Source organism: Sinocyclocheilus anshuiensis, unplaced genomic scaffold, assembly GCF_001515605.1.
Source record: "Sinocyclocheilus anshuiensis isolate Anshui unplaced genomic scaffold, SAMN03320099.WGS_v1.1 scaffold2305, whole genome shotgun sequence".
Classification (NCBI taxonomy): Eukaryota; Metazoa; Chordata; class Actinopteri; order Cypriniformes; family Cyprinidae; genus Sinocyclocheilus; species Sinocyclocheilus anshuiensis.
Window position 1 is genome coordinate 215,236 of NW_015552535.1, and position 12,467 is coordinate 227,702.

At 32.2% G+C, this 12,467-nt stretch overlaps 1 protein-coding gene across 1 annotated transcript in view; it reads left to right on the top strand.

Annotated features, from left to right (window-relative positions):
- The window catches only part of LOC107663746 (receptor-type tyrosine-protein phosphatase mu-like), a 313,414-nt gene that overhangs the window by 166,654 nt on the left and 134,293 nt on the right, over nt 1–12,467 (top strand). The window contains exons 8-10 of the mRNA XM_016454059.1: nt 4,302–4,610; nt 5,979–6,088; nt 12,155–12,356. Of these exons, the coding sequence (XP_016309545.1) occupies nt 4,302–4,610; nt 5,979–6,088; nt 12,155–12,356 (621 nt within the window). The remainder of the gene's footprint in view (nt 1–4,301; nt 4,611–5,978; nt 6,089–12,154; nt 12,357–12,467) is intronic.

Genomic DNA, 12,467 nt, shown 5'->3' on the forward strand with positions numbered 1-12,467 from the left:
AATTTTTTATAAATAAATTACTATTACTAAACTTTTACTTTACTATGATATTACTAATTACTTATACTAGTGGATATCAAACGTATTTTATAACCATTATAGTTTTTATATTTTCTTTTTTTCATTTTAATTTTAGTTAAAATTTTAGTAATTATTTTTTGATGTTAGTTTTTAAATGTCTATATAGTTTTTATACATTATTTCAGTTTTAGTATTAATTATTTTTAGTGCATTAGTTCAAACTAAATGAAAATGAGAAATTATTTTATTTTAATTTAATTTAATTTTATTTAATTGAAGGTTTTTTTTTTCTTCTTGTGGTTTATTCTTAGTTAACCATAATAACCCTGGACTCATATATATTATTTTTCAGATTATATAAGTTGTATATTTATTTATATAATGTACATTAATATGTTATATAAATCAATATGACCAGCTGACTGAATCAACCAGCATCATCCCTTATATATTCATTAGTTCTCAAACCCGTCCCATAATGCTCTGGGCCTTGTTCTGCATCTGATTGGATTATCGTGAGCGTATTGTCCAAAGCATCTCAAGCTGTTTAATGGAATCCTTTATGCAAAACTCGTCTGATATCTCACATGATAATGCCTATTATCTCAAGCTTGTTAAAGATGAACCGCAATCTGTTTCCTTCAGAAAACCGGATGGCAGTTCGTCTTTAACGAGCCGTTTTTACGGACGCGTTTAACACGCCGTCTTTGTCTCGTTAAGCGTGTGTGTGAGTGAGAAGTAATTGAGAGGCTCCACAAAGAGCTTGATTTGAGCCCGTTTGAATGATGAATGCGTCCCGTCTCGGGTCTGTTCAGCTCTCACCTCCAGTGTTTCTCACAAGCCGCTGATTAAAAGGTGTTTCCAGAGCCGTGTTTTAATCTGCAGCCACACACGCACCCAATAAAGATCAGCCCTCGCTTGGTTTCCCTCGCAGACTGTGCTCTGCTCTGTGCTTCTCTCGTGTCGTCAGAAAACAGGTCTTTGGGAAGCAAACACACGGTTGATTCTGCGTTTGACGTCCGCAGCTTCAGGCTTTCTTTAAGGGTCTTAAAGTCTTAATTCACCCTTGAGCAGTTTAAAGCATTAAAAAAAGTCTTAAATGTATAAAGTCGTGGCATTAAATGTTGCATGCACTGCATCTTCCTCAGTATTTCTGTCTTGTTTTCCAGCATAAATATCTAAACATCCTTAAATCAAGATACATTTACAGGAGATGGAAAAATAAAAATATAAAGTCTTTTTTTTCTGAGAAATTTAACGAAATTAAAACAAGAACAAATATCTGGAATAAAAATGTGTTTTCCTATTAATTAACTTGATTTTTTTGAACCCATTGGCAGATATTTGACTTTTTAGTAAATGTATCTTAATTTAACCCTCAGGTGCTCTTCAGTCTTTTTTGACCCAAATTTTTTTTAATTTCATTTAATTTATTTTTTATTTTTTTTATTTTTAAATTTATCAGAATGGTACAGAATTTGGTAAATAGCTATGTGAACACACAAAAAAATTACTGCATTAGAAACGAATGGAAATGAATTTAATCTAGTAGTAACGTTTGGTACTGTGCCCAAACAGAATTTTGGGATATCAAATTCAGATTTGGAACACAACATGATTAGATTTTAGAGTAAAACATGTTTCTGAAAATATATTTAATATAAAGTTTAAAAATAGCATTTTGTGCATTTTTCATAAAAATAAAGTTAAACTTAAAAAGTTCTTTTTTTTCTAAGTGCTGTCTTTAGAAATAGACCAAACTCAAGTCTTTTTTCAAGAAGTTGGGCAATTCTTTTTCAGATCTATGGTCAAAAATGTATTAACAGGTAATACATGGATTAACACATGAATGCATTTCACGGAAATAAATAAATAAATTAATTAATTAAACTTGTAATTTTTAATCACTACATGAGCAGCACCATATGGTATTTTTTGTTTGTTTTTTTACAGATATTTATTTTTTTTAATCATAAGCTAACTTAATTTTGATCGATTTTGCATGCAACAAGACTTTATCATTTTGCATCATAAGTAAATGTATCCTGATTTAATAATCTTCAAACATTTGCACTGGAAAACAAGACAAAAATACTGAGGAAGAGGAATGTGGTACAGTATTAAGTTATTTCCATTTTCTAGTGAAGAACTTTTTTTTATTATTTTTAAATTAATTAAAAAGTAATGGAGATCTGTTGGAAGTTGTATATTCATTAGTGCTGCCAAACGATTAATCGCATCCAACATAAAATTTGTTGTTTACATAATATATATGTATGTGTACTGTGTATATTTATGATGTATATATAAATACACACATATACAGTATATATTTTGAAAATATTTACGTCTATACACATTTAAATATTTATATTCTTATATTTTATATTATATATAAATATATTTAATATGTAAACATAACATTTTTCTTAAATATATACATGCATGTGTTTGTATTTATATATACATAATAAATATACACGGCACACACACATATATTATGTAAACAAAAACTTATTTTGGATGCGATTAATCACGATTAATTGTTTGAATACAAAGCATGTATATTTAGAGATCATATTGTGCTCCCTTACTTCTCTTTCCTTAGTCTTACACTGTAAAAAATACATTGTTGCCTTATTTAAATGCAATCAACTTTGCTGTTGAAGTCATTTCAACTTATGTTACATTAAACTGGCTTAAAAAAAGGAGTTGAACCTTCTACAACTTAAAAATGAAGTTAACAAAATTGCTTAACTTATTTTGATGAGTTAAAGTAATGTAGAAACACATGTTGGTCATATCATTCTTTACAGTGTAGAAAGGTCTTAAAAAGGTCTACAGAAAACCCTGCTATGAATAGTTTTGTGTGTAATCGGTCCGTCTCGATTGCTCGGGTCTCTGTAAAAAACAATTTTGTGGGAACGGAGCAGGTTAAGCTTCCCTGTTCCTCATCAGGAGCGTCAGATTGCCTGTCTGGGGCTTCGGATCGCCAGCAAGTGTGTGTGAAATGCTGAATTGCTCTGAAATGCTGCTCAGATTGAACCCAGAATGGAAATTGATGGTGTTACGGAGCTGGTGCTCCTGAGGGAACTGAGGAGCAGAGCTTTCATCAGAGATGAAGCCGGTCTGGAGGAGATACTGTATGTACAGACCGTCATCACGCTTCCAGAAAGAAAGATAATACATACAGTATATATATATATATATTAGTGCTGTCAAACGATTAATCACGTTGTTTACATAATATATGTATGTGTACTAACTGTGTATATTATGTATATATAAATACACACACATTCAGTATATATTGTGAAAATATTTACATGCATATATTTATATTCAGAAAATTTATATTATATATAAATATATTTAATATATAAACATACCATATTTTTCTTAAATATACATGCATGTGTGTATTAATATATACTCAACAAATATGCACAGTACATACACACATCCTGTGTAAACAAAATATTTTATTTCTCATTAAAATAGCAAATAACATCATAAATCCCCCCCCCCTGTATTTCAGATCTCATGCTCAGCCCTCAAAGAATCAAAGTAGTGAACATCAATATATGATTAATTACATTTAATTTAAAATGAAAATTTAATTTAGAATGACTTGTATAGACCTGTGTTTTTTTTAGTTTTTAGTATCATGGAGATACTGTTAAAATTTTGGTTATATATAAATATGCAAAGGTGGCCAAAATTATTAGAACACTAGTATTATATATAATTTTTATTTCAGTTTTTTTTTGCTTGTTAATTTAGTGCATCAAATAAAAATAAAAAAAAATAAATAAAAAAAGAGAGAAATGTTGCCTCGGAAACTAAAATGGTTAATTTTTTATATTTTATTTTATTTCATTTAACATCTATTGTTTATTTACATTTATTGTTTTAGTTAACTATAATAACTAGTAGAGATGGTACAGACACATGTACACTAAATACAGTTGATAAAATAGTGTGTTTTATATCGTAGGTTTTTATGTGTTTACAATGCAACCGTTTCTCTTGTGTTGTGCAGATCACATGCACGACCCTTGAAGATGATTGTGGACTATATATATATATATATATATATATATATATGTTTTTTTCATTTATTTTAGAATTTCGGTCATATGTTTTGGTACAAAAACAATGGAGATCTCATTTAGAGTTACATGAAACTTAAAATGCAACTGATAAAATGTTGTTTTTCTTGCATTTGAAGTTTTCTAGGCTTTTATTAAGCATGTGCATGTGGTTCTCCTGTGTTTCAGATCCCATGCACGGCCCTCGGCGGCTGCAGGTCGTCGACATCAAATCCAAGCAGTTGATGGTGCGCTGGGAGCCGTTTGGATACAACGTGACGCGCTGCTACAGCTACAATCTGACGGTGCAGTACCGCTACACGGCTAACGGTAAAGAGGAGACGCACGAGGAGACGTGCTACGATACTCCGAACGCCGCGCCGCAGCACACCATCCGCAGCTTGCAGCCCTACACCAACGTCAGCATTAAACTGCTGCTGCGCAACCGCGAGGGAGTCAAAGACAGCCAGGAGCTCCGCGTGCTGACCGACGAGGACGGTCAGTCATCGCATGCATCCTAATGCTACATTCAGAGTCATTTACATAGAAAAACCTTCTATTAAAAAAAAATGAAAAGGTATTTTATTGGTGCTTTTAGGATTTGGCTGCAGCATCAGACAAAAACATTCATTTTAATGTTATATTAATAGTCCACATGAAAAACATTGACATTTTGTATAAAATGTTTTATTTAAAAAACTGCATTTTATTGGTATTTTTACGATTTAGCTGTATTATCATGTTTTTTTTTGTTTCATTTTTAAATTCCCTTAAAAAAATATATATTTTAAGAACAAAAACATTTATCTTAAGGTTACATTAAGAGTCCGTATGGTAAACATTGATATTTTTGATAAAACTGAAAAAAAAACTTTTGATAAAAAAATTAAATAATATAATATATAAATATGTGTGTGTGTGCGTGTAATGATTGACAAAACATTTTATTAAAAAAAAAATATTATTATTATCATTGGTATGTTTTATGATTTCAAATTTATGAATTTTCTTGCAAAAGCAAAACATTCATATTAATGTTATATTAAGAGTTTTATAAAATGTTTTAGTAAAAAAATGTATTTACATTTTTTTTTTTTTTTATGATTTGGCTGCAGCCTCAGACATAATTCAAGTTTAATTCATAAATTTTCTTGCTAAAACAAAATTAATTTCATCTTAACAACACGTTTAAGTTAATGTAATATTAGGAGTCTGTATGATAAACATTGACATTTATTTAAAAAAATTATTGGAATTTTCTTGCTGTAGCATTATATATGATTCAAGTTTAATTCATACATTTTCTTGCAAACACAAAATATCCGTATGATAAAAATTAACATTATTATAATTTTTTATTTTATTTTTTTTTTTTTTTAATAATAAAAGAAATGTTTTTTGATTTGGTTATGGCCTCAGACATGATTCTAGTTTAATTTATAAAATTTTCTTGGTCTTTTAAATTTGTTTTTAATAAAACCCTGTGAAAACCCTTTTTTTTTTCATCATGAATAAGGTCACGTTATTTCTCCTAGACAATAGCGTCCGTTTAAACAGCGTGTTTGATGAGGAACATTTGAACAAGCCTGCTGTCAAGGCTGAAGCTCGAACCTCTGGAGAGATGCTCAGAGGTCAAGGAACAGCAAGCAGGCCTTGGGTCGTGTCCATATTCCTTTGACTGAATAGATGAATTATCCTTCTCATGCTTGGAGGCCGTTCATCTTAGCATTACATATTGAATACAAGAGAATATTGATTTAAAACACATCAGAGTCTCTTCAAATCAATGCGGGTTTGATCAGCAGACTCTGATCAGTTCTGTGTCTCGCTCTTTTGTTCATTTCTTGTGTTTTCTCGTGTTTCCAGTTCCCGGTGCCGTTCCGCAGCAGTCCATCCAAGGAAGCACGTACGAGGAGAAGATCGCACTCAGATGGAGAGAACCGCTCCAGACGTACGGCATAATCAAACAGTATGAAGTGAGTCCCGATTCCTTCAGCCTAAAGCATTCATCTTCGCCGCCGTATTACATTCTGCACGCTCTTAATTGACTAATAAATCTAAACTAATAACCTTTAGATCTGAAGGAGCGAGCATGTTAACACGATCTGTTAGCAGCGGCACTTTCCGATGGAGTTAACCGGCGTTCAGGTCAGCAGAGCCGAGAGATTCCATTAAAAAAGAGCCCTGAAACAATTACAGCCTCCCGCAGGAACGAAACTAGACGGAGAGAAAAAGACCGCAGTAATCTCACACCCCACTTACAAAAATATGTTCTAAGAACGTTTCCATTAAGTTATTTCTGTACTTAATGGAAGTACAGTTTTTTTCTTGTGAACGGGAACATTCCGTTCCATGCAGTCGCCATGGGAACGTTACTTTTGAATGTTCTCTGAACATTCTGTAACATTCATGTTACATTTTTTAAATGTTGCTACTTGTTTCGGAATGTTTGGAGAATATTCAAAAGTAACGTTCCTGTAATGTTTGCAAAATGATACAAAATGGAATGTTCCCTTAATGTTCATATAACCAAGAAAAAACATTTCTAAAACATTTGGAAAAAAAAAAAACGTTTTGAACATTCAGAAATAAAGTTTTTGTAACTTAAAGGGATAGTTCACCCAAAAATGAAATTTTTGTCATCATGTATGAGTTTCTTTCTTATGTTGAACATAAAAGAAGATATTTGGAAGAATGCTGGTAATCAAACAGTCGATGGTCCCCATTGACTTCCATAGTATTTCTTTCCCTACTATGGAAGTCAATGAGGACAAACAACTGTTCGGTTCTTCAAAATTCTTCGAAATATCTTCTTTTGTGTTCAACATTAAAAAAAGAAACTTAGACACGAGGGTGAGTAAATGATGACAATATTGTCATTTTTGGATGAACTATACCTTTAATGGGAACGTTAGCAAAACGTTCTTAGAATATGTTTTTTGTCAGCTGGATGCGCTCTCTCTATAATCACTTTTTCTAGCTCTTAACTCTTACTGGATGATGACTATTTCTCAGAATGGAGAAGTATCTGAGGTTGTGTTCATACGAGCTCGTATAAACCGCATGAAGCCTCATCTGATGTGTGGAAGAGCAAACGCTGAGCTGTTCCTGCAGAGGGGATTCTCATTGTTTCTGTGGCAGTAAAAGACTGTGGGATTTGTGGCACTGGAATAACAAACAGAAGCACATACCGCAGCGCTGGACTCACAGCAAGCTCACGCAGCAGGAATGTGGCAGGAGAAAACATGTTTCCTTTACGGGAAAAAACACTGATTCAGATTCCTTGTGCTGTTATTCTATTGAAAACAATATCTACATAATCATCTAAATTGAGTAACTTGCTCTTAAATTTGAAACAGCTTGTTGAATAACTAGGAAATACATTGTGTTATGGAAGTGAAATGGGTTGCCAGCGCTAAAGCTCTAGTCTGTGTGTTATTAAAGGAATAGTTCACCCAAAAATAAAAAAGTGCTCACCCTCAGGCCATCCAAGATTAGGATGAGTTTGTTTCTTCATCAGATTTGTAGAAATGTAGCATTGCATCAGTGTCTCAGCAATGGATGCTCTGCAGTGAATGGGTGCCGTCAGAATGAGAGTCCAAACAGCTGATAAAAACATCACAATAATCCACAAGTAATCCACAGCACTCCAGTCCATCAGTTAACATCTGGAGAAGACAAAAGCTGAAACAAATCCAGCATTAAGACGTTTTAACTAAAATACGAGTCCATAATCCATCCAATAAAAATGTTCTAAGAATGTAGTGTTTAGGATTTGACAACCTTTGAAGAATGTTTTTTTTCTTGGTTATGCGAACATTAAGGAAACATTCCATTGTATCATTTTGCAAACATTATGGGAATGTTACTTTTGAATTTTCTGAAACAAGTCGCAACATTTAAAAAACGTTAGATGAGCGTTCAACTGAAACAAAGTTCCACGAATGATGTATGAATAACGTTTTGAGAACATTATTATAAACCAGATCACTTTCATTCTGTTAATGTTACTGGAAGAATGTCTGTTTATAACGTTCTCAAAACGTTCCTTGTTAACTGGATAACACTTCCTCCAGTGAAAAAGTGAATCAGGAGAGAAATCTGCACAGATCAAGCAGCGTTTAAACAGCTCTAAACTAATATGTGGCTGGATTTTGATGTGAGAGACAACTGCAGATGCACTTTTTCACTGGAGGAAGCGTTATTATGGATTATGGACTCTATGTATTTTAGTTAAAAATGTCTTAATGCTGGATTAGTTTCAGCTTTTGTCTTCTCCAGATGTTAACTGATGGACTGGAGTGCTGTGGATTATTGTGATGTTTTATCAGCTATTTGGACTCTCATTCTGACGGCACCCATTCAGAATCCATTGGTGAGCAAGTGACTAAACTTGCATCTGCATTATGCAAGGCCCTCAAAGACTGAAGAGAAATGTGTTGCGAGCGCCGTCTCAGTCCGTCTATTATTGAAGCATGGTATATTTTGGCTGTTCCATTGTGTGCTCAGTTTTGTGATGATTTCAGAAGCGCGTGACTCATTCTGCGACTGGAAACTCGGAACAAAGCGCCGCTCAAAAGACTCATTGTTGCAGAACTTCATTTGTGGAAATGCGACCAATTAAGCTGTCAGTTTCACGTTCTGAAATTACATTCTGTCATCGCGCTCGCCTTTAAGGAAGTGTCAGGGCTGCGATCGGTGCCGTTCGCAAAGGACCAAACAAAAGCGTTCTGCCTCATTAGAGTCGCTCCGCCGTGGCATTTAGTTTCTGCAGGGTTGAAGCGATGCAGGTGTGTTTTCCGTCACACGGATGAGCTTGGGTTTGTGCAGTAATTGCACTGACAGCGAGTCGCCCCAGTGCATTCTGGGTTAAGTGCTTTGCTCTGAAACACAGTAATGATGTGATGATGATAAATGTGCTGATCCGGGGTCAGGCCTCCATTGCCTTCATGAATTGCACACGTGTGTTTGTATTTGACTCTGGTCTCGTGTCAGGTTCTGCATCAGTTGAAGGGAAATCTGCTGGATTTTGGAGAACTGATTTAAACCCAGGGGTTTTCAGTCATTTGTGTGACATGGACCCCCAATAATGATCATCCTCATGTCAATCAGTGTTATTTTAGCATCATTGAGGTGCTATTATAGTTTTTATTGATAGTTTTAACTAGTTTCTATTTTTTTTTTTTTTTTTAAGTTTCCATTTTCATTTTAAATTTTATTGAAGGTTTCACAATTTGCTGTTTTTTTCATATATTTCTTTATTTATTTGTTTTTAATATATCTATATAATTTCTATACATTTTTAGTTTTACTTTTGCAATTACCTGAAATAAAAATGTTTCATTTTTAAATTAGTTTTTATTTTTAGATTTTCCATTTTCATTTAAAATTTTATTAATATTTTTGTCATTTTATTATGTGTTTTTGTCATTTTTATTAGATTTATTATTTTTATTATTTTATTTCAATTACATTTTTTATGTTTTTTGTTTTAGTTAACTATTATAACCCTGATGTTAGATAGTTCTATAATTTCATGGATAAAAACCCAATTTAGACTAATTTAAATAGGTATACTATTATATACTATACCAATTTATGCATATTCAGTTTATAAATAGTCTATAAAAATAAGTAGGTTACAGTAGGGTTTTTTCTTTTTACTGTATTTATTGTTAGGGGTATTTATTTATTTATTTTAATATAATTTGTATTGCTTATCAAATTATTTTAATGTACTTTTTAATATTATTTATTTCTTTTAATACACACGTCACATCCTTTCCTTTTCCTTTAATATAATTTTTATTTTTTATTTTATTTTATTTTAATTTATTTTAATATATTTATTTATTGACTATATGTTTATTCATTTTATTATTTTAGTATAATTTATTATTTATTCATTCATTTTTTAAAATATCATATTTATTTATTTAGAGTACTATTTTATTTTAGTTTTTTCTTAACTAAAGTGAACTGGGGTCCCTGCACCCCAGTTCACTGCAAAAAAAGATTTTTCTTACTTAGATTTTTTTTAAACAAGCAAAATAATCTTGTTTTCTGTTTTAAATGATTTAGCTAGTGAGGAAAAACACTTAATTTTGACTTGTTTTTTTTTCTGAAAACAAGACCATTTTTACTTGTCTAGAAAATCCTTCTTGATTTAAGAATTTTTAGATATCTTGGCTGGAAACAAGACAAAAAAAGCTTTTTTTTGCATTGTTTGGAAACCCCTGCTTTGACCAAGCTATCTGTTTGGCCGACCAATGGTTGCTGAGTGTTTGAAACATGCTTGAAAATATAGACTTTGTTTTGCAATTCCATTTGGTACCACATAGAAACAGCACACTTTCCCTGTAAACATGGTAAATATGTTCAACGGAACACCTATTAGTAGCTGAAATCATCATCAAATTAGCCAAAATACTGACTAAACAAACACACATGTGAATGATGGTTGAATTCTGAGGACTTTTACAGCTTGAACTGGATGTTTAATAAGTGCAGTATTTTCCTGTGCATTCGTGCCGCACAGTTCCTGCTTGCTGAATTGTTTGTGCATTGTTATTTATCAGGAATATTTCCTGGGATTTGGTATTCCGGGGTCGTTTTCCTGTGTTGATCCATCTACCTGTCTTAGACTAATAGCAAAGAGCCACTTGATATTTCACAGCTGATGAGTCCCATCGCCGCTCTCTTTGTGGCCTTAAATTGGACTCTGAATAGAGTGGCATTAGCCGCGCCGCACATTAGCAGCTGAATGATTTATTCAAATCAAGCCCCTCAGCTACTTCTCATTAAGTTATATTAGAAGCGCGGGGCGTCTCGCTCTTGTCTCGCCTCCCGCTCGAGCAGAAGAGAATGAAGGAGAACAAAAGTGAGGCTCCTCCATCATAATAAAAGATCATACACAGAAACGCTTCCTCGTTATTCTGCACGATCCGCTCTGATTGTTATTGCATTCTGAAGCTCGAGACAAACACTTGATTTCTTTACATCAGGGATTCACAACCCTTTTTGTCAGCCCAACGCCTTAGACATTAAATATTTACTTCAAGCCCGCCTGGGATTTTAAGTTAATATTTAAATAATTTCATGAAACATTCTCATGTTCCCGCTTCTCTGATGTCTGTTAGTGGTCACATGACATGCAAGTACATAGATCAAATGTTTCTTTTTTTTTTTAGTTAATGTTTTATTTTGACCGTGGCTGGACTTTAAAATGAACTCTTTAATAAGGAATTAAATGTATTATTTTGTGTAAGTCCACATTAAATTCACTCTTGTGTTTTCGGAGCCCAATCAAGTTGAATAATAATAATAATAAGAAGAAGAATAATAATAATAATAAACATATTATTTGAACTAATTATAAAAATGCAAATAGAAATATTTTATTTGTGTAAATTACAATTGTATTATATATGTATATAAGAATTGCATTTTATATATTTTATATATGTATATAAGAATTTTATGTTACAATACTAATTTATATTAATTATTTTTATTTTCTTATTTTTTAATTATCATTATATTTTAACTCTTTGAAAAACGAAGACAAAAATTTATTACTGTTGTAAATTGCAACTATACCATAAAATAAATATAAATGATATTAATATATTATTGTAATATAAATTATCCTGCTATATTACATTTTATTATACACTGCATTACATTATTATTATTTTTTTATTATTATTATTATTATTTTATTGTAATTAATGTTTTAACTGTTTACTGTTAAATACAGTAAAATTACATTATATTGATATATTATTATAAAAGTACATTATATTATACTTTTATTTTACACTACAAGTTACAATACTAATATTTGTTAATTATTATTTTATTTGTATTATTTTTTTATTATTATTGTTTTAACTTTTATAGAAATAAAGACGCAATATATTACTGTAGCAAATTACTGTACTGTAAAATAAAATACAATAATATTTATATAATTTTTTTACTCTACAAATGAGAATGCTAATATTTATGTCATAAATAATTGAGTGTTTGTGTTCCTGCAGATCTTCTATAAGGCCGTCAGCTCCTTCGACCCTGAGTTTAATCTGTCCAATCAGAGCGGGAAGGTGCTGAAGCTCAGTAACGAGACGTCTCACGTCTTCACGGCTCTGTATCCCGGATCCACGTACTCCTTCACCATCAGAGCCAGCACCGTCAAAGGATACGGACCCCCCACCATCACACAGTTCACCACCAAGATCTCACGTAAGAGCCGAGTGTGTGTGTGTGTGTGAGAGAGAGAGAGTGTGTGTGAGAGAGAGAGTGTGTGTGTGTGTGTGTGTGTGTGTGTGTGAGAGAGAGAGAGAGAGAGAGAGA